The sequence below is a fragment of the Terrapene carolina genome, unplaced genomic scaffold, assembly GCF_002925995.2.
Source record: "Terrapene carolina triunguis isolate 2854851 unplaced genomic scaffold, T_m_triunguis-2.0 Scaffold23, whole genome shotgun sequence".
Lineage (NCBI taxonomy): Eukaryota > Metazoa > Chordata > Testudines > Emydidae > Terrapene > Terrapene triunguis.
The window spans coordinates 17,181,091-17,199,773 of NW_020664374.1; the positions used below are offsets into that span (position 1 = coordinate 17,181,091).

Genomic DNA, 18,683 nt, shown 5'->3' on the forward strand with positions numbered 1-18,683 from the left:
GGCCCTCAGTCACTCAAGATATCCTGAACATTTCTGACAATGCAAAGGGGGGAGCTAAGAATATAGGGGCTAGAGCGTAAGGTTTGGGGACTGGCCTAGGATCAGGTGGTTACAGCTTGTATCATACACAAAAGGCTGCCCCGGCCTTTAGCTCTGACCCGGGAACCCTTCACTGACCCCAGTCTTTCCCGAGTGATCGGAAGAGCTTGTGCAAAGCTCCCCAAACTTCTCCAGGCCGGCAGAGCCTTCCCCCCCCCCGCTCTCCCTCCTTCCCTTCCCTTCCCAGCGGGGGTGGCTGGCGGCAATTCCTCCTCTGCCGCCCCTGGGGCAGCTGCGCGCTTCCCCGCACCGCTGCGGCCGCTCTGCCCCGCTCAGGGGTGCTGAATCCGGCGCCCCCTCCCCTTCCCGCGCCTCGGCGTGTCCCCGCTGGCCAGCCCCAGCCGTGACACCGCGGGCTCCGCGGCGGGCCGGCTGGGCACGTCCCGCTCTACGCCTGCGGGGGCCGCTGGCGGGCGCGGGCTAAGCCGCTGTCTGGCTGCTGCCTGCGACAGGCGGGGAGGGAGGGAAAGGTGCTGACTGAGCGGCTCGCCGGCCGGCAGGCAGCCGGAGCACTGCAGAGCCGCACCGCGGAGGCGGGGGAACGGGGACGGCACCTTCCCCCTTTGCAGCGCCGCCTCCTCGCTCCCCGCAGCTCCGCACTCCCGCCGCCCGTCTGCGCCGCGGCACCGCAGCCCCCGCCCCATGGACCCGGGACCCGGGGGGGCAGCCGCGGGGGGAGCGGGGCTCCTCCTGCCCCTCAGCGACACGGAGCAGCAGCGCTACTCCGAGCTCTTCTCGCTCTGCTCGCCCGCGCCCGAGGGGGGCTCGGCGCCAGCCCCAGCCGCCGGGGGGAGCAAAGTGGGCGACTTGTTCAGGGCATCGCAGCTCTCTGCGGACACGCTGCACCAGGTGGGTGAGCCGGAGGGCGGGGCCGCTCGGCTGGCTTGCACCCCTTCTGCCCCACGGGGGGGGCACTTGGGTACCCCAGCCCTTGTGTCCCACTAAAGGGGAAGGGTTGGCGGGAGGTGGGAGGACATATTTCCAGCTCAGCTGAATCTCCTGCCCTGGCTTAGCCTGCTCGGCGTGGGAGGAATTGGGGGGTGTATCAGCTGCACCCTGGGGAGAAAGTTTCCTCTGCCTTTTGTTTTTGTTTATTTGTGTCACTCACGCGCTCTTGTCTTCTCTTCCTCCACCCCCCGCGACCCTCTAGTTATACTGTGTTTTAATACGAAGTAGATAAGCCCGTGGGTTTAAGCAGACAAGTGATACCTCTCGAGAAAGTTGGAAAAATATGTGAACTTCCCTGGGTTGTGCATTAAAATCCTATCACAGGGTGAAACTGTCTGGAGTGCTGGATTTGGGATTTTAGTTGTGTGACAAAAAACGAATTTTTTTTTGTCGTGATCTTTGTCTTTTAAAAAAGAAAGAAAGAAAAGAGGATTTAAATTTTTCATGAGTATTGTTGGTAAGATTGTATGCTGTGTGTTATTGCTTTTAAAAAAAATGTTTAGGTTGTTCTGAATGTAGCTATCCAGAAAAGTTAAACACTACTCAGAGTATTGTATGCCACTGAATCCATATGTGCTATTTAACCAGCTAATATTTAATGCATTGTAAGTGCTAAGTATTCTGAATATTTGTGTTATTATTAGGATTCCGAGATTTTTAACTGGAATGGAGTATTTGGTAACTTTAGCTAGTTTAATCCCTCTTCTTTTACTCTTTCAATAGTCTAGAGAGTCTGAAACAAATGAGTATCCCACTAACTGTTGAAGGTATATAGTCAGCTGAAGACTGTTTATTGTTTGCTATATAATTCTCTGCTACCAGCTCTAAAAATATTTGTAGCAGTAAACTTTGCACTGTCACAATTGTACATAGCATTTTTTGAGACAGCTTTGTATTTGACATGTATTTTTGGCAATCACAAATATGTAATCAGAACTTTTTTTTTTAATCTGCCCTAAACTGTCTTGTAATATTGCGATAGTTGTTCAGTAGCTGCTGTTTCATTCACTAGGTGTTTACGTATTAGTAGTGGGTGATATGAGCCCTTTGTATTGTTTGCGCATCAGTGTACATGAACAGTCATTCGGGATCCCTTGGGATGAATGCAAGATTATTTGTTATCCTTTGGGGGTATATATGCAATATTATTTATTTTTACATAGACTAAGACTTTAAACAAATTAAGTATTATCATAAATTTCATTAGACATATTCCTAGATCAGCTTTGATTACCAAAATAAATATAATAAAAATGTTGTGTATCCCAGGTTTGTGAATCATACTGAGTATATTTTATTTGGGGATTGTCACAAAAAAACTTAACAATACAACATTTAAAATGTATGTAAATACAAAGAGTAGACAATTATATTATGTATGCTTACAAATGATGAAATTACCTTATATATAGTAAGCAGGTCTTAATTCTTCTTTTCCACCTGCGGAATAATAATTTTGATTAGCTCAGTCTAGTAGCACACTCCGGTTAGTAATAAACTAAACCTAGGAAGAAAAACACCAAACTTGTATTTTGTTGTCAGGAATTTAAGAAATGCTGTTATTCAGAAATCCTTGTTATATATCAAACAGAAACAAATAATGTCAAGACTAAGTTGACAAACAGGTATAACTGGCTGTGGCCTGCAGGGACTAAACTGTGTCGTTTCCCTGGAAACAGTCAGGCCTTCTCTTAATAAGCATTTAATTTGGATTTACATAATGTCCAGGAGATTCTGAAGTACAATAGGGGAAGTTACTTCCATGACCAGATGCCCTCCACTGTTCCAGGTGCTGCTTACTTAATAATATCCAGAGAAAAAATGTTGCCAGTCATTTGTAGTACCACTGTTGGGAGTCAAAGGGTATGTCTACACTGCCCACTCACGGTGGTATGTAGAGTACATACACTGCATGCCCCCCTGGTATGGGTATAAACAGCAGTGTAGAGGTGAGAGACTGCTTAGGTGAGGAGGGTACAGACACGCCAAAACCTTAGGGTACATGCCCTACATGACTCTCTATGCATCCAAGCAGTGCCTACCCCATCTACACTGATATTTTTTAGCAGTGTTGCCTCCTGCTGCCTTTCCACTGCTGGAACTTTCTCCACTGCCAGAGCCTTTTACTGCCATGTCTAGCTACGCATCGCAGCGTGGACGCAGCCTGCGTTCTGCTGCAGTGTGTAGCTACAAGTATCCTACGCACTGCTACAAGTGTAGACAAGGACAAAGTGTGTTTGGATCTGCCATGATTCAGTGGGGCTCCTTATGAATGCTTGCAGGAATTCACTCACCTGGATCTAATTGCAGGGTTCGGGCCTTAAATTTACTAACATTTGGGAAAGAGGAAAAAGAATTTCAAACAAGAAAGAATGCTTAAGGAACTTATTTTTAAAAGGAAAACTGGATTGATAATCTTGAAGTTACTTATATAAATCAAATCTATTATTGATTTTTCTTAATACATTTTTATTCCATAGCTCTTATTTTAGCATAGTATATTAGTACTGTATCGTTTGAGTGTGATTTATTATAGTATTGCACGCATTTTCTTGCTCTGGGATGTGACTTCAGCTGGCAACATTTTGTGATTTTTACTTGTTTATTTTAGAATTCTTTCCAGGTCCTTATGATGTACAGAGAGGTTCATTCATAAACTGGTTTATAATTGACTTCGCTAGTACTACTTGTGTGAGTAAACTTGCATCCTGCAACTGGATCCACACAAGCGAACCCCTGCACACTTGCCCTGCCCCAGTGACTTCAGTGGGGCATCCATACAAGTGAATCCTTGTGCCTGAATGGGTCCAGTAGCAGGATCTCGCCCTTTGTGCTTGCAGGATGAGTCCCCCCTAAATTAGCAGTCTGTTATAACTAAAGGCTTTGTAAAAGTTGTTCATGTGACCATATTTATAACAATTGAGGCAGGCTTTATCATCAGTGTCCCAAAGTTTTCCATAGAGATGGACTTTCTGGGGAGTTTATGAAGATGGATCAAAAAATAACAGTAACCAAGAACTTCATAAAAAAGAGAACTGAAAAAGTAAAATTGCTTTCTGTCACGTTCAGATAAAAATAATTAGTTAAGTCAAATATTCTGTCTTTCTAGATCATCTGTAGTAACAAGACCATCTTCATTAATTCACAAAATCAAAATATGATCAACCCCAAACTACAGTTTTGTAAGTCTTTTCACAACGCTGAATTTCTTAATTGGCTATGGATCAAAGCTTAACTATAGTTTATCATGTTTTAAAATCTAGTTTCTCAGAGATTTTGTCCTCAGGTTTTATTTACAGTTAATGAAAATAAAGAAATTCTCAAGTTCAGATTCTTACACAGAACACTAATTCAGTCCTCTAATTTTACTCTGAATTCTTTCTGTTGGCCATGCTAGCAACCACCCCCATCAAAGGTGTTAGCTAACATGTTGAAACTCCAGGAAAAAAAATAATCTAACAAAGAAAAACTTTGGAAAGTTGTTGCAAGGAAAGTGTTATAGTTGGTTTTCTGAATTATTTTTCACTTTGCATGCTTTAAGAATGATAAAAACAATTTGATCAGTTTTTATCCACAGAGAATACAATGCTGGAAACATAAAATAAAACAGTGGTGTATAATATGTGGTTGCCAGTGATAAAGGTTGCACCCATTTTAGGAAGAAATGGCTAGCTTGTGTTAATAGATAACTTGTTTGTTTTGAAATAGTTGTTTGACAACAGGACTTTTACTTTTTTTATTTAAAGGAAGTTTTCGTGCTTAGTATGCACGCATTTATACTGCCTCATGGAGCTAGTAGTACTGGTTGTCGTTGCTATGTAGGAGACATAGATTGGAATCCTATGCTCCAGTTCTGGATTGCAGTTAAACTGAGCTCTGCATAGGCCAGAACGTGAAGGTGCTTTATGTATGTTTGCGCGCCTCAGATTCTGTAGACAGATAGGTAGACCCTCCCCCTGGGCCTCCTACGATAAAACAAAATTAACAATAAATTATAAAAAATAATATAATTTTTCAGGGCTCTACAGATAGGGAATGGAGAAGTCTTCAGCTTGAGCTAGAGTAGCTGTAGGGATTGCTCTAATTTATATTGTACTGCTATGGCAACCTCAGGAAGCATCGGGTAGTTCATAATAGCTAGAAGGCAGTATGTCCTGGCCTGCTTCCTTCTCCCTCCTCTCAGGAGGCCACTATGCGGTGTGGACTGTGGAGAGACTCAGCATTAGGGCCATTTTGATAATTCTATGCCATTTAGAAATCTTCCTTATGCTGCAGGTATATTCCATGGGGTTTGGTTTAAAATGGTTTGGGGACTTCTTTTGCCCGTAGAGCTGGCATACAGGGGCCACAGCAGAGGCTAGAACATGTGCCCTAATCTCTTGTCTCTAAATTGCTGGCCTTCTGGGGTTTGTAGTTGTGGAAAAAGTGTGATAATTCTTTGAGGGGGCAGGGAACCTTATACAGCCATTACTTTTCTGGTTGATCACAGCATAACATTTTGAGCTTGAAGGGAAGTTTCTTCCTTCCTTTCTTGCCTGTAGTGCTATGGCTTGTGTAACAGGAGAAAAAAAGAGGTAGGGATGTTGTCCACAGAAATCCATCAGGTAATGTAGATGAAGTAAAATTGATATTGTCAGAGAGTGAAATGCTAAAAGAGGAAATGCTGGGGAAAAATGAATTGCTAACAAACATGCAGTCTCATTAAAATCAGCTACAATGCTGGGGAAATTGTTGCATACTTTTTTTTTTTTTTTTTTAATTCTTAAATGGTGTTAGTCAGTTTTGTGAATTATACCAGTAAGCCTCACTTCAGTAGTAGAAAAGTGGTTGAAATTAGGATAAAAATAGAATGATAAATCACCTAGATGAACAAGATATAAAAGGGAGAAACCAGCGTGGTAAACTATGAACTCATGCCTCTATCGTTTACCAGAAATCCTTGAATGTGCCCACAACATTTGCATAAAGGAGACTATTGACATTATTTATTTAGAGTTTCAAAAAGCCTTAGATAAAATCCCTCACAGGAGGCTTTTAAGATAACATTATAAAATGTCTGGTTGCCCCTAAGGTTTGTACTAGGACCAGTGTCTGTTTGTTTGTTTGTTAGTTATCTGGAAAAGGAAGAGGACAGAGAAGTGACAAAATTTATTTAGGTTAATCAGGAGTAGAGGAAACTGAACAGCATCAGACAGATCTAACAAAGCGAAGTGAATGGGCAGCACAATGGCACGTGGAAGAAATTCAATGTTTACAAATACAAAGTAGTGTACACTGGAAGGAATAGTTAGTGCTACACATGCACATTACTGAGCTCTAATTTAATTGTAACCACTTGGGGAAATATTGTGTGCAACTCCCTGAAAACATTTGCTCCATGTGTAGGTTCAAAAAAGCAAATAGACTGTTAGGATTGAATGCTATGTTCATTTCTGGTCATCCTGTCTCACAAAAAAAAAAAAAAAGAAAAGAAAAAAAGAAATAGGTCTCCAGCAACTGGTGACAAATGATAAGAGGCAGAGAGACACTCCTGTAGAGGAGAGGTTGAAAAAACTGGAACTGCTTAACATAGAGAAGAGAGAGGGTTATACAAATTAATGAATGATAACTTATCTAGGCTCTCCTACTTGTCCTTTCTCATAATACAAAACCAAGGGGATATAAATGAAACTAAAAGGCAGTAAATTTAAACCGGATGAAAGTAAATTATTAATTATGGAACTCATTCACACAAGATATCAATGAGGCCAAGTGCTTAGTATAATTAAAAAAGGCTTGCCATTTATATGGATATTGAGAACATCTATGATCAGGATTTTTTTTTTAAATGGGGAGGGGTTGAGAGAGAAATCCTTATGCTTCATAGAATCATAGATGTGCAAGAGTGGAAGGGACCTCAAGAGGTCTTCTAGTCCAGTCCCCTGCACTCAAGGCAGGACTAAGTATTATCTAGACCAGTGAGTGGTTCTCAAACTAGGGCCGCCGCTTGTTCAGGGAAAGCCCCTGGCCCGCGCCGCTTCCTGCAGCCCCCATTGGCCTGGAGCGGCAAACCGCGGCCAGTGGGAGCCGCAATCGGCCGAACCTGCGGACGCGGCAGGTAAACAAATCGGCCTGGCCCGCCAGGGGCTTTCCCTGAACAAGCGGCGGCCCTAGTTTGAGAACCACTGATCTAGACCATCCCTGACAGGTGTTTGTCTAACATGGTCTTACAAATATCTAATGATGGAGATTCTACTACCTCCCTAGGCAATTTATTCCCGTGGTTAACCATCCTGACGGGAAATTTTTCCTAATGTCCAACCTAAACCGCTCTTGCTGCAATTTAAGCCCATTGCTTCTTGCCCTATCCTCAGAGATTAACCTTTTATGTACTTGAAAACTGTTATCATGTCCCCCCTCAGTTTTCTCTTCTCCAGACTAAACAAACCCATTTTTTCAATCTTCATTCATAAGTCATGTTTTCTAGATTTCTAATAATTTTTGTTGCTCTTCTCTGGACTTTCTCCAATTTGTCCACATCTTTCCTGGAATGTGACACCCAGAACTGGACACAATACTCCAGCTGAGGCCTAATCAGCATGGAATAGAGTGGAAGAATTACTTTGTGTGTCTTGCATACAAACTTATGCTGCTAATACATCCCAGAATGATGTTTTCTTTTTTTTTTTTTTGCAACAGTGTTACACTGTTGACTTATATTTAGCATGTGTTCTACTATGACCCCCAGATCCCTGTCCTTAGTACTCCTTCCTAGGTAGTCATTTCCCATTTTGTATGTGTACAACTGATTTGTTACTTCCTAAGTGGAGTACTTTGCATTTTTCCTTATTGAATTTCATCCTATTTACTTCAGACCATTTCTCCAGTTTGAGGGCAAAAGCCAACCACAAATTGATAAAGGAACTACCTTCCAAACCATTATGTGTGGAATATTCCATCATTGTCCACTATGGGGTTTCTTGCACCTTCCTCTGAAGTACCTGGTTCTGACCACTATTGGAAACAGGAGACTAGATTAGATAGACTGCTGTTCTGATTTGGAAGGACAGTTACCTTTTCGAGAAAAGTTGAATAGTGTATTTTTCTGAAGGTCTAGACATAAGAAGTGGATCTGCCAAAGTGTCAATAATAATATTTCATCAGGTTTATGCTCCCTGAGTGTATTGAAATATTGATACTACACATATTAATTGCTGCATAACAGGTGGCTGTTATGACTGTTTTGCAGCATTTCTTTCTTTCTAGTCAGTCAAGTGTGACCTGATTTTAAAAGTACTGCAAGCAAGCAGTGAGTACAGTATCTGCTGTACCGTTGCACGATGAGAAATTCATTTAGTTAGACAAATAAAGAATTTATATTTGCATGGTGTATTTTATGTAGTATTACTCTGTATTTCACAATGAGAAAAGTGTGTTTTGGCTAGCTTTAATAATCACTATTAATCTGTTTTATTGAAGACATTGAGCAGAGAATCTGGGGGACAGGAAGATGGGAATCAAATGTTTGTAAGATTTGTAATTTCTGTAATGTGTGATTAGAGAGATGGGACTGACACAGATATAGCTAGTCAGAATAGCTAGTAAGATTCACCGTACAGACATACTGGCTACATGATATGCTTTAGTCTTACACTGTACTGTAATTTTCACTTTATATTTTATTTCTACTAAGTCGTTATGATGTAAGAAAACCTTATTTGTAAACTAAACTTTTGTAAATGTATGAGAGATTTTAGAGTTACAGACTTAAAATAGTTTACAAGCACATAGCTAATATTTTATAAAGAAAAGTGCATTCTTTCAACTTTTGAATCAACAACCTGCATTAATTTGAGCTCCACAGATTACAAATACTAGTTGTATGATGGTACTGTAGTTGCACAAATACTGCATTTTTGAGCTGGAACTGTCCTTGTAGTTCTGTGTAAACAAAGTATTCAGACAAATTATATTGCTTTTCTTCTACATGCCTAGTAGGTTAATTTATCTTTATGGTGACATGTTACTATGGTTACCATGAGTTGTTTGACCACAGTGTTGTGTTAAAAGCAGAAGTGTGCATAGATTAAAAAAAAACCTCTAAGTCTGATATTCTGGGTGAAAAATGGCAGTAATTTAGTTGGTTCTTAATTTTAAACTGCAGAACTGTTAGGTAGAGAGGCAAGGTGGGTGAGGTAATATTGTTTATTGGACCAACTTCTGTTTGTGAAAGAGACAAGTGTTGGAGCTCCACCAAACAGCTGTTAGGTGGGAAGAGTGGAATGAATGTCAGTCTTAAGGTAACTTCCCAAGATAGAGAGGAAGGAGAGTTGTGACAACAATAATGTAAGGATTATGAGATTCCTGACTGGGGAAAGTCAGAGCTTATCATTTCCTTTAAACAGAAAAATGTGTCTCTCCCTTAGGGCTAAGTTTTTCCCATTTACTTAAGCCTGAGATGAGCTTGTGCATCTATGAACAGAATTTGGCTCTAAAGTTTTCTTGGTCCTGAAAATATAACTTAGTTAACTGGCTTGGAGTAGGCCCTGAATTCTAACAATGTGCATGTTGTGATGTGGGGACCTGCCTGGCTCTGTCTGCAGGAAGCAGATGCCTATAATTTGGAAAAATTTATATTTGTCATGAGAAATCTGTTAGTTTTATGTGTCTGTGTAAAGTAAGCATCCTGTTTGACATAAAACAAATGATTGCTTGCAGTGTTGTTGTAGCTGTGTTGGTCCAGGATATAAGAGAGACAAGATAGGTGAGGTAATATCTTTTATTGAATCACCTTCTATTGGTGAAAGAGACAACCTCTGTGTAAGCTTGGAGACTTATCTCTTTTACCAACAGAAGTTGGTCCAATAAAAGATATTACCTCACCCACTCTGTCTCTCTCATAAAACAAGTGAGATATTTTGTGCACAGGAAGTAGAGGTGTAATACCCATTTAATGTATGGATAGACCTAACTGATATCATTCTGGCCTTTGGACCCTATGCCCTTCTGATATTTAAAAGAGCATTTAAGGAAGGCAGACAATAGTATACTGAGAACTTTGAGGAAAAAATACATTATTATTGCTATTCAATCATCACCAGTGTGCTTTGCTTTGTACAAACAGAGGGAGATGCAAATCTAGATCCAAGGAAATTAGTCTAAATTAAATTTTTAGAGTTCAGATATATAAGTAGAGCAAGTTTCATGATGTATTCTATATAAATGGTCATTAAAAGGCCTTAATGCATCTTAAACTAACATAGACATAGGGCCTATGCTTTCAAAAGGGACTAGTGGTTTTGGGTAATTCAGTTTTTGGGTATCCAATATGAGATAACTTAAAGGGAACTGATTTGCAGAAATTGGTAAGCATCCACTCTCTAAAAACTCTGGCTCCTTAATGGTGTCTCAAGTTGGGTACCCCAAAATTGAAGCATCCAAAACCACTAGTCACTTTTAAAAATTAGGCCAATGTATTTCCATAAATGGCACTGAGAATTGGCATAACCAGGCCAACCATTTCCCACTGGCTTTCCTTTCCTGGCTAGGGGGAAATCAGGGATTTAAATAGCTACTTGAGCAAGAGGGAGGCACAGATCCATTGGGATGTGCATAAGGGAGCAACTCAGATTCTTCGAGAGAGGTGGCTCGAGCATGATTTAGGAGAGCTAAGTATTTCTGTAACCTTTTTCATTATGAGTGCTCTTGTCCTAGTTATATTTAGATAAACCTAGTGTATTCAGTATGTAATTGTGTAAACAACTTTGTGTTTGTGTACAGTGCCATGCAAACACTCTTGTGTATAATTATTCTAAAACTATTCTCTGGTTTGATCAGCGGTGTTCATATTAAAGCTGCTCATAGTTTGTTTCCCAAGGGAGATGATGTGTGTAAAAGTGCAATCTGCTAGGTGCATTTAGTCCATAAACACCCATAAGAGGGGATGTATAAAATTCGATGTGAGCTGAGCACAAAGGAAAGGATTAACTACATGAAAAGAATTTATTTGCAAAAGATTGGACAAATTGGATTTGTGATAAAGAACAAAAGTAAAGATCTGTGCTTTATCCATGAATTTGTTTTATACTTTACTAAATGAAATATTTGGCAAATAACATAGGAAATATTTTACTGTGGTAGTATGGCAAAATGCTGTGGATGCATTATCTCATTTAGGTCTATGATTCCTCAGCATGCTTGCTCCAATTATTTTAACCTTAACTTCTTATTGTGAAGCATCTGCCATGTTCTTGGCTGTAGTATGAATATTGTGTTCTAGAATGAAATTGGCTTACATACACTACTAGTCATCTATTGGGTAATTAGAAAAAGACGATGGTGGTGTTTAGATTAGTTTGACCAGAGACTAAATGGCTCAGAGACAGGCAAAGGAAGATGAAACCTGTGTGACTTAGGTGGTCCTCTTCTGTCTTGCAAGCACTACCAGATGTAGGGCTTACTATTATGACTAGTCATGATTCTAAGCTCTGCACTAGGTCAAAAATTTTTATAGGGACAGGCTGTATGTAAATGATGAGTCTCAAATCACTTGTGTCGTCAATAAACTCTTCAGATTCAGTTCTATGAAAATCTCTCTCTCTTATCTCATTCTGCCACAGGAAACATTTACTAGAGAAAAAACGTTTTCTTACCTAATGAGCCCCAGCTATTGGTTTAATTTAACTTGTAATGTATTTATTTACTTATTTACAAACCTATTACTTGACTTCTTTGAAAGGTGCTAAATTGACAATCTTTGAGACTGAAATAATGTATCTATCCTCAGGAAATGTTCCATATAGAAAATGGCAATACAAACTCTCCATACTACCCCTGTAATTTGCCTCAAAGCTGATGTAGAGTGAACACTTTTGAGACATTAGTTTAGTTTTCATTGAATCCTTGACTTTTCTGCTGAAGAAGATTATATTCATGATGTAGGTTCCATAAAATCAAGTTTATTCACCATCTGGGGCAGGAATGTGGATATAAAGTATGACATAGGTTAACAGAAACAATCACCAGTTCATCCCCAATTTAGAATAACATATTTAGAGCTGGTAGAAATGTTTAGAATTTTAAACTTGATAAATAAACAGAGGAAAAACTTTGACAGAATTTTGTGACAATTTTTCCCCTTTTTTGATCAGCTCTAAATACATTATCTCTTGCCTTTAGAAGAATATTTGTCATGGTCCTTGTAATTGATATTGCTATCAAAGCACAATATTCAGTCATCTTTACCTCATCACTTATAGATAGATGAAGACACATTCTAGATGGGCTATTCGATATATTCTAAAAGAATCATATTCCTTGAATGGAAATTGAGTCAAAGTGTTATTCTTTCTTAGGTTTTTGCCTTAAGTCATGTTTTTATAAGAAGGGTTTAGGGTGAATAAATGATTTCTTTAGTCAATGGAACCACTGTTTGGATGTCAAAGGGATGCTTTTCAACACAAGAGCAAATAGATTGGCTGATATGAAAATGACCTTGCTGGATTTTAGTTTAGTGATGGGGAAGAGAAGAATTTAGGAGAGAGCTGCTTCTCAAGGTAATATATTGGTTAAAACCAAAGCTAATACTGTAGAAGGTCAAGGAAGGGGAAAAGCTAAGTATCTTCTGCACAAACCTGTGTGAAATGAAGTTATTGCATTGGAACTGCTTGTTTTCATTTAAGAAACATTTTGACAACTCCTTCAGTCCTGAAAATCCAGAACTTTCAACAAAGGAGACTTGAATTACTGGGATATTGATTAAGATAACCATCCAAAACTGAAGGAGGCAAATGTATTAGAGGCATTGCTAGATTTCTTTCATAAATACTTTGAGGAAAAAACTTTAACAGCAACCTGCCCTAGAAGGAGACTATTAGGGAACTAATTGTAGGAAATAAGCTAAATATGTTAAATAGGACGGATGTAGGGAATATTGAAGAGCTAGAGTTCACAACTTGGAAATGCCATGAGGGTAAATAGTGAAGAAAGAAACACTTTTTACTGAGAATGATTTTAAGGGAATGGGAAATACACTCATGTACTTATTTGTTTTTAACTTGTGGTAGCAGGTATCCTTTGTGCCCCAGTCATAGTTAAGGCTGCGAGTTTGTCACAGAGGTCACAGATTCTGTGACATTCTGTGACCTCCGTGACTTCTGTAGCGGCTGGTGCTGGCTCAGGGTCTGCCTGAGCTGAGCAGCACCTGGGCCAGCAGCAGCAGTTTGGGTGTGTGTGAGGGAGCTAAGGGGGGGGGGATTGGGGTGTGCGGGGGGGCACTTACCTCGGGGTGAGGGGCTCCCCAGCTCACCCTGGCATGGCCCTGCAGCTCCTAGGTGGCGGAGGGGCTAGGGGGCTCTGCACTGCCTGTGACCGCAGCTCCCTGCCCCTGCAGCTCCCATTGGTTGCCGTTCCTGTCCAGTGGGAGCTGTGTTGTCGGCGCTTGTGGCGGGAGGGGAGCAGCACGCGGACGAGCCCCCTGGCCCCTCTGCCTCCTAGGAGCTGCAGGGATGCGGAGCCAGGTAGGGAGCCCCCGCCAACCCTCCCCCACCCCAGCAGCAGGGTCCGTGCTCTCCCCCCCCCCAGCAGTAGCAGGATCCCGGGCCACCTCCCCCAGCACTCATGGTGCCCTGACCGTCCCCACCAGAGCACCCGTGGCCCCCCGCCCAAGTTTTAGTTAGTGGTATATAGTAAAAGTCATGGATAGGTCACAGGCGGTGAATTTTTGTTTACTGCCCGTGACCTGTCCATGACTTTTACTAAAAATACTCGTGACTAAAATGCAGCCTTAGTTGTAGTCCATGTGATTCCCATGATTCAGCTTGGTCAGAGGGAGACCTCGGTGCATCATGGTAGAACTAGTCTGGCTGAGGAGTCCAGCACACAGGAGAGGATGGGGGCATGAAGTACTCACTCCCATGAGGTTCTGCAGCACCTTAATTTAATCTCAGACTGACCTGAAACGAAAAATTTCAGTTTACTTTTCCTGAAGGGAAATAAAAAAACCCCAGCAAAATAGAAATTTTCCCATGAAAAATTTAGATTTTGCTGAAATTTGATTTTCTCTTGGAATATCATTTCATTGGAAAGTTCCAGACCCAGCTCTAGTGGCTGTCATGTAGCTGAGGAGGGTCTGACAGGACTCAGGAGAGCTGTAGACTTTGCCTCAAAGTATGGTCCAGAAGTGAGATTGTGTATGAGCTAGTGACAGTGCTGTAACGTCTCTTTGCCTTGGCAAGCTTACTTCTCTCAACTGTGTTTAGTTGAGAACTTTTTGTATATAGTTATTAAAATTTTTTATAGTTCCCTTACTGTTAGAGTTAATAAGTTTGTTAGTTCCGAACGGGACTTAGCCTAGGGACGGTGCATGCCCCAGTCCCTGGGCCTCAAACCTTGTGACTGTTGCAAGAAACCCATGCCAGTCAGTGATCCCCATAGAAGCTGTCTGAAGTGTTTAGGGGAAACCCACGTGGGTGACAAGTGTTGCATTTGCAAGAGCTTCAGATTGCAGACCAAAAAGGAGCAGGACCTTCATCTCCAAGCTCTCCTTATGGAGTCTGCCCTCGCACCAGCATTGCAGCCAACAAGATCAGACTCTGCTCCTAGCACTGCGGCCTCGGTGCGGAGTGCGCTACCGGCACCGATCCCCATCCCTGGTAGCGGCTAAAAACAAAGAAAGGCCAGGAGGGGATGTTCCCCTATGTCTGATAAAGGGAAAGAGAGAGCTGGAGGAGAGCAAAGACCTGCATGGGTCAGCTCTTCCCCTCTGGACTCCAACTCCCACGGAGCGATTGAGCAAACTTCAAGGCCCGCCCGCCACCCCAGGAAGCGGCAGAGGCACTTGGCACCTGGCGGTGCGGTCCATGCCAGAGGCCTTTCAGGCCGCTAAAGACATACTTTCTCTTCCAGTGTCACCCACGCCAGCCGCTGAGGTGCCCCATTCGAGGCTTGGGATTCTTCCAGAGGTCCCATCAGTGCGGCACTGCTCCTCACCGCAGGGGGTGTCGTGTCAGCGCTCACCTGAACAGCGCCACCAGCCCCCAGACGCGGATTGGCTTGCCTGCCAGATTTCCCAGCGTGGCCCCAGACTCTAGGCAGCATTCCTCGGGCTCTAGGCGTCGATTGCCAGCATTCTGGCACAGACCCGTAGAGGTACGGCCCCAGAGCCCCATGCCAGGAGCTCCCGAGCCACTCTCTCAGCTCACGGCATGGTTCTGGAGGGTCGAGATGCCAGTCCCGGGAGCCCCCTCACCGGTTGCCAAATCATCGGTATGGTTCACCGTGGGCGCATCAACAGTTTCTGACACGTCGATCTTCCTGTTCCCATTCCCGATCTACGGAGCAGCACCGCTTTCTAAGCATAAGGCATCGATTTCTGGGGTACCATCGCCGATCCACCGAACACTGTCACTGGTTACCAGGGGTGCAGCACTGAGAGACATCACCCCCGTACAGGTCCTCAATGGAGGTCTACAGCCACAGCCGACGGGATCGGGGTAGACAGGCGGCCTCGGTACTGTCCTGGTCCCCCAGACAAGTCTCCCCCTCCTTGGGCTCGAACAGCAAGGAGGAGATTCTGCCTGCGGGCCAAAGCCACCCATCGGGGGCATTGGCATTCCCTGCTGGACCATCAGTGGCAGCATGGCCCCAAGGCCAGTGGCCTGCCCCTGGCAACTGTGGAACCCCTAGGGATTTCTCCACCTGTCGCGGGGGCATAGGTCAGCCTCGGGCATCTGACAGGTGATCAGCGACAGTCTCCCACCCGCCACCTGACTCGGACACGGAGTCAGAGCAGGCTCCCCAGGGCCGGCCAGCCACGGCTGAGATTCCCATAGCAGAAGCAGCGGAGTTGGCAGACCAGCTTGTACCTGCCTCCTCATCATCTTTGCCCGATGAGGCGATAGCAGGGCCCTCTTACTCTGTTCCCCAGGATGATGCCAGGCGCTTTTGAAGAGGGTCGCCTCACACCTGGAGCTGGAAACCGAGGAACTGGTGGAGCCCTCAGACTCCCTGTTCGATGTGCTGAGTATAGCAGCCCCCTCCAAGGTGGCATTGCCGGTGCACGAGGGAGTGGTGAAAATTATGGCAGACACTTTCCTCACTGCCCCCCATCTCCAAGTGGGCAGAAAGAAAATACTACATCCCCGCTAAGGGCTATGATTATCTTTATACCCACCCTGCCCCAAGCTCACTGGTTGTGTCGGCAGCCAATGAGTGCCAACTGGGATTGATGCCAACTGGGATTGATGCCTAAGAACAAGGCGGCAAAGAGGCTCGATCTCTTTGGTAGAAAAATTTATTCTACATCCATCCTTCAGCTGAGAGTGGCCAACCATCAGGCCTTACTTGGCCCTTATGATTTTAACATTTGGTTGTCCATGGCCAAGTTCACAGATTCAGTGCCAGAGGAATCCAGGAAGGAATTCCTGGCTATCCTCGATGAGGGCAGAGTGGTAGCCAGGGTAGCCCTCCAAGTGGCCTTAGATGTGGCAGACTCTGTGGCCTGGACCATAGCCTCAGCCATTTCAATGAGGCGGGCGTTCTGGTTGCAGTCGTCAGGCCTATCAACAGAGGTTCAACAATCCATTCAGGACCTCCCATTCGATGACCTGGCATTGTTTTCCGAACAAACGGACAGTAAATTACATGGCCTGAAAGACACTAGGGCTACCTTGCGCTCTCTGGGCCTTTATATACCAGGGTTGGTGAGGAAGCGGTTTAAGCTGCAAAAGCCCCACAGGTTCAGGAACCAACCTCGGTCGGAGCCCTTCCGCAAAAAGGACAAGGACTATAAGTGCTGGCAAGGCCATCAGCTGGCATCCTCTGCTCACTCAAGCTCCACCCGTAACCAACTGGGTAGCAAGCAGGTATTTAGAGGGTGTGCTTGAGGGCGACCTTCCAGCGTGTGTCTTGGATCCTGCTTCCCTGTTATTTTCCAACCATCTGTCACTCTTCCTCCCTTCCTGGGCTGCTATAACATCGGACTGGTGGGCCCTCAGCCCCCCTTCCTGTCACTCTTCAGGGACCCTTCTCACAAGCATCTGCTCATTCAGGAGGTGCAGGGCCTTCTGCGTGTGGGAGCCGTGGAGGAAGTCCCACTGCATTTGAGGGGGAAAGAGTTTTACTCCCTCTATTTTTTGATCCCAAAAGCCAAAGGGGGGGGTCTGTGTCCCATACTTGACCCGTGGAGCCTCAACAAATATCTCAAGAAGTTGAAGTTCCGCATAGTATCCTTGGCCTGGATCAGAGAGACTGGTACGCCGCCCTCGATCTGAAAGATGTGTACTTTCACATATCGATATTCCAGTCTCAGACCGTTCCTACGTTTTGTAGTTGGGACTGCCTACTACCAATTTGCAGTGCTCCCTTTTGGCCTAGCAATGGCGCCAAGGGTGCTTATGAAATGCATGTCAATGGTGGCGGCCTACCTCAGACGTCTGGGTATCCAGATTTACCCGTAGCTCGACAACTGGCTCATCAAGGGCTGATCCAGGTCCAGCGCAGTGTTGAGATGCTGCAAGCCACTTGTCACGCTTTGGGCCTGCTGATAAATGAACAAAACTAAACGTTAATCGTGGTCCAATGGATAGAGTTTATCGGAGTAGTACTCGACACTACCCAAGCCAGAGCATTTCTCCCAGAGGCCAGGTTCAGGGTAATGTCAGACCTGATTGCCAGCGTCACCGCACATCCGGTCACCATGGGCCGGGTCTGTCTCAGACTATTGGGTCACACGGCAGCATGCACGTATGTTGTCCACCATGCAAGATTCAGGCTGTGTCCCCTCCAGATGTGGCTGGTGTCGGTCTACTCCCCGGACAGACATCACCTAGACAAGGTAATCACAAGGGTCACCTCTCTGCAGTGGTGGTCCAACGCAATGTTGGTATTGGAAAGAGTGCCGTTCGTGAGCCTGTGACTCACGGTCTCCCTGATTTCGGATGTGTCCGACCCCGGTTGGGAAGCACATCTCGGTATGCTGCGGACTCAAGGGTTATGGTCTCGAAAGAGCTTGCATTACATATAAACGTCAGGGAGCTCAGGACCATCCGTCTGGCTTGCGATGTCTTCCTTCCCCAGCTGTCCGGTTGGGTGGTGTAGGTGTTGACGGACAACATGGCCTCCATGTTCTATGTCAGTAGGTGGGGGGAGCGCGTCCGTCGGCTCTTGGCCAGGAGGCCCTCCGTCTGTGGGACTTCTGCATTCAGCATGCAATCCACCTGGAAGCTTCACGCCTTCCCAGTGTCTGGACCATGCTGGCAGATTGCCTCAGCAGGTCCTTCTTCTCTCACCATAAGTGATCCCTCCATTCGGAGGTCGTCAGAGTGCTCTTCCAGAAGTGGAGAGCTCCCAGAGTGGATCTGTTCGCCACCAGGCAGAACAGAAAGTGTCATCAGTTCTGCTCTCTCCAGGGCCTCAGCAGAGGCTCACTTTCCGATGCCTTTCTCCTGTCATGGTCAGGGGACCTGATGTATGCCTTTCCGCCAATTTCGCTCATCAGCAAAGTCCTCTCAAGAGGGACAAGGCCTGGGTCATTATGATCGCCCTGGTGTGGCCTCGCCAGCATTGGTTTGGCATGCTCATGGACCTGGCCAGGGCAGCCCCGTGGTCATTTCCCAGCCACCCAGACCTACTCTCGCAGGATTACAGTCGGCTCCTGC

General features: G+C 44.5%; 1 protein-coding gene across 1 annotated transcript in view; it reads left to right on the forward strand.

Annotated features, from left to right (window-relative positions):
- Positions 1–655: 655 nt before the first annotated feature.
- Positions 656–18,683, forward strand: part of LOC112103829 (ralBP1-associated Eps domain-containing protein 2) — a 139,229-nt gene continuing 121,201 nt past the window's right edge. Inside the window, exon 1 of the mRNA XM_029910945.1 lies at positions 656–948. Coding sequence (XP_029766805.1) covers positions 742–948 — 207 coding nt within the window. The 5' untranslated portion in view covers positions 656–741. The remainder of the gene's footprint in view (positions 949–18,683) is intronic.